The sequence below is a fragment of the Ciona intestinalis genome, unplaced genomic scaffold, assembly GCF_000224145.3.
Source record: "Ciona intestinalis unplaced genomic scaffold, KH HT000951.1, whole genome shotgun sequence".
NCBI lineage: Eukaryota > Metazoa > Chordata > Ascidiacea > Phlebobranchia > Cionidae > Ciona > Ciona intestinalis.
In genome coordinates this window covers 1-3,080 of record NW_004191272.1, presented here as the reverse complement: position 1 = coordinate 3,080, position 3,080 = coordinate 1, and the positions used below count along the sequence as shown (strand labels likewise).

At 35.4% G+C, this 3,080-nt stretch overlaps 1 protein-coding gene across 1 annotated transcript; it reads left to right on the top strand.

The window, feature by feature from the left end:
* The first annotated feature begins 218 nt into the window (after positions 1–218).
* LOC108950780 lies at positions 219–2,904 on the top strand. Its single transcript, XM_026839791.1, has 4 exons — positions 219–364; positions 528–698; positions 756–914; positions 2,722–2,904. Exons 2-4 carry the CDS (start codon positions 558–560, stop codon positions 2,857–2,859), a joined length of 438 nt encoding a protein of 145 aa, XP_026695592.1. The 5' UTR covers positions 219–364; positions 528–557; the 3' UTR covers positions 2,860–2,904.
* The last annotated feature ends 176 nt before the right edge of the window (positions 2,905–3,080 follow it).

Sequence of the window (3,080 nt, the reverse complement as noted above, 5' to 3'; positions counted from 1 at the left end):
GCCTGTCAGAGGCTGAACGGGATATCATTAACCTCGTTTAACAGGGGGTTTGTTTCCATAGGAAAAGTCTCCCATGAAATAAGCCGTATCCGCAGTGTTGACATTAATTAATGAAATAATGTTTTTGGGTAATGTGACGTCACTTTAAGCGTCGAGTTGCAACAAATCGCTAATTATGCGCGGTTATATTTCTAACCATTAGTTTGAATATTAATAAATATTTGTAATTGGATTTTAGTCAAGAGATAAAAGACTAGTATGATGTCAAGAATGAAAAGCGAAATAAGTGCGGAAAAAGGCATTTGTAAAACAACACTAACAACTGTTCAACAAAAAAAGAGCAATATGACCACTAATGACTTAGGTGCTTAAGTAGTGTTGGTAAAAATAATGATATAACAGCAAGCTTGGAATTAGAAAATGGCTTCCATTATCATCATTATGTAATCACAATGGGTTCCTTTGTTACATGGGACAGAATATTGTTCGGATTTAAAAATTCCTGATAAATGATGTTTCTACTTTAGATCAAAGGATTAAATATCCGTTATGTGCGGATGACAGATTCAACGACACAAGCCCTTCTTCCTCATCTTGATGTGATGGATAAGCTTGGTTTGGAATATTGGTTCAATGACATGAACCTGAACCCCTACATGGAAGATATATCCAGGAAAATAATGGATCGGCAAAACAAAGTATAAATAATGATTGAAAAGTTTTAAGTTATTTTATATTATTATTTGTCGTTATAGATACAGGTTGATATAAATGCACCACTGGATGAGAATGCTACACACGGGTTAGCTCGGTGTCTTTCTAATGTGAGTGACTTAACAATAATTGAGGAGGAACTTTCTTTAAAAAATCGTATCATCTTACATGAAGCTGTTGACCGACTAACAAACCCACAAGTTAGTGTGTTTAATTTTCATCTTAGAAGTGGAATGTTATTTAATCTCGCTCCTATCTAATCAACTTATTCTTACTTGGTATAGTGTGCTACTTTAAAACTGTCTGCGCATCTGTGCGGCCTATTGTGGATAGGGTAAATGCATTTGTGGTTTTGTATTTATTTCTTGCGAACTTTGGGTTATTTTGTCACTACAATTTTTTTTCATTTATAAGCAGACTCGATTCTATCAAATTTCCCGATGAGCGTATTCTGTAGTTTGGTTTATAGACTTTATTGTAGTCTGTTCTGACGCAAAAGCATAATTCAATGTCTGGCTTATGGTCTGTTGTGGGGTATAATATAGAGATTGTCAACGAAGGTGCCATATGTGGTGACACACCTAAATTTATTGCACCACAGCATGAGCTGGGCAATGTTTCACAGAGAATAAAAGCAAAACCACAAATTATTTTATTAACTCCACAATAGGCCACACAGAAGCGCAGGCAATAATACTTCTGTGGCACAATGAACTTGCCTGTGTACAGGCATGTAAAAAACAAAAGTCCGGCCAATAACGGTTTACATTTATATTTTTCCCACAGTTTTCCCGGCGCGTGCGTTCTGACGTCAAATTTTGCCTCTGAATCTTTAGCCCCACGTTTGTGTGCCGCTTTCACCACGTACGAGGCTTTTGGATATAAGCCAACAACTTTCCTGCGGTCCTTATCGTGGCGTAATTTAATTAAAACGCGTCAATCATGTTTCGTCTTTTCCCGATCAAAGTCTGATTGCCGCGACAATTTCCATGTGTAACACACACGTAACTGTCACAGGGCTAAACATTTGACGGTAAAAATAAAGTTTTGCTACTGAGTTATTCTAATAAATATGACATAGTGTCATTTATACTACGCGCGACAAACTGTGTCCAGGCAACATTGAAATTATTAACAGAAGAAAGCAAACCTAGTAGAGTATTCCTTGGTTTGGTTTAATTAAACTATACAACTAATCGGCGATTACCAACTCCAAAAACTCACACGTTGAAGTAAATAAATTCCGGATCGATACGCTGGTGTCGTGATATAGGCTATTCGTTCCGATTGATATATTTGTAACCCCCCGGGGGGGGCCCGGGGTTTTAAAATTTTGCGCATGCGCTGAGACGCTACTGCGCATGCGCCCCAAAAAAGTTCAAATACAATACGAGCTCTAATAAATACGTACCGACTGGAAACAGTTCCGGAAAATACTACTTAATTTATTTTTTTGAAATTATTATTTTTTCGATGGGAATAACATGCTAGTAACCTACATAGATGTATGTAGTAACCTACATAGATGTATGTTATATTTTCGCGAAAATATTTGAAAATTTAATAATAATATGATTCTAAGTTATGATCATACTTTTTTATATTTAACACCCATCCCGCACTTTTTTTAACAAAATAATGTTTCATTTTTTTGGTATTACGTTAAGCTATAACATATTCAAAGCTGGATCGGTAGAAAATTCTATAAATATGTTTTATGACGAATACTAATATTTATAGTTAATATTTATCGTAAATTAANTTTTATTTTAGAATCCGTACTTGGCTAATCTAAATACTACAATTGTCCGGCGTCGTGGCAAAGTGGTTAGCGCGCCTGCCTCCAACCCGGAAGTAATGGGTTCAAGGCTCGTCGCTGCTACCATTGTGAGCGTATGTGTCATCTATAATGTTTACATAAAACAAACTTCATTGGCACTCATGATACCCAATATATCTGGTTTTATAATATCTGACACTCTAGTTTTAATTGCTCCAACTATTTAGGGTTTGACAGTGAATCGCATCAATGGTGTTCGATGGTCAAAGTATTGGGGATTGGATGAAGATCAACCAGATGATGATGTAATGCAAATCTTACAACTTCCACCTGGAAAAGTAAGAACCATGAAAATATTCAGTTAGATTATCAAACATGTGTTTATCATCAAATAAAGGTAGAACAATCAGTGTTTGATGAAATCATAAGTGTAACTGTGACATAAATATAATATAATAGCAAGCTTAGAATAAGTTGTAAAGAATTAAGAAAGAACTTCCATTGTCATCATTATGTAATCACAATGGGTTCCTTTGTTACATGGGACAGAATATTGTTTGGATTTAGAAATTCCTGATAAATGATG

Excerpts from the sequence above, each read along its gene's own strand:
- LOC108950780 (XM_026839791.1), top strand. The coding sequence starts at position 558 with ATGACAGATTCAACGACACAAGCCCTTCTTCCTCATCTTGATGTGATG. Across the intron at positions 699-755 it reads TAATGGATCGGCAAAACAAA|ATACAGGTTGATATAAATGC; the intron begins GTATAAATAATG and ends TTGTCGTTATAG. Across the intron at positions 915-2,721 it reads ACCGACTAACAAACCCACAA|GGTTTGACAGTGAATCGCAT; the intron begins GTTAGTGTGTTT and ends CCAACTATTTAG.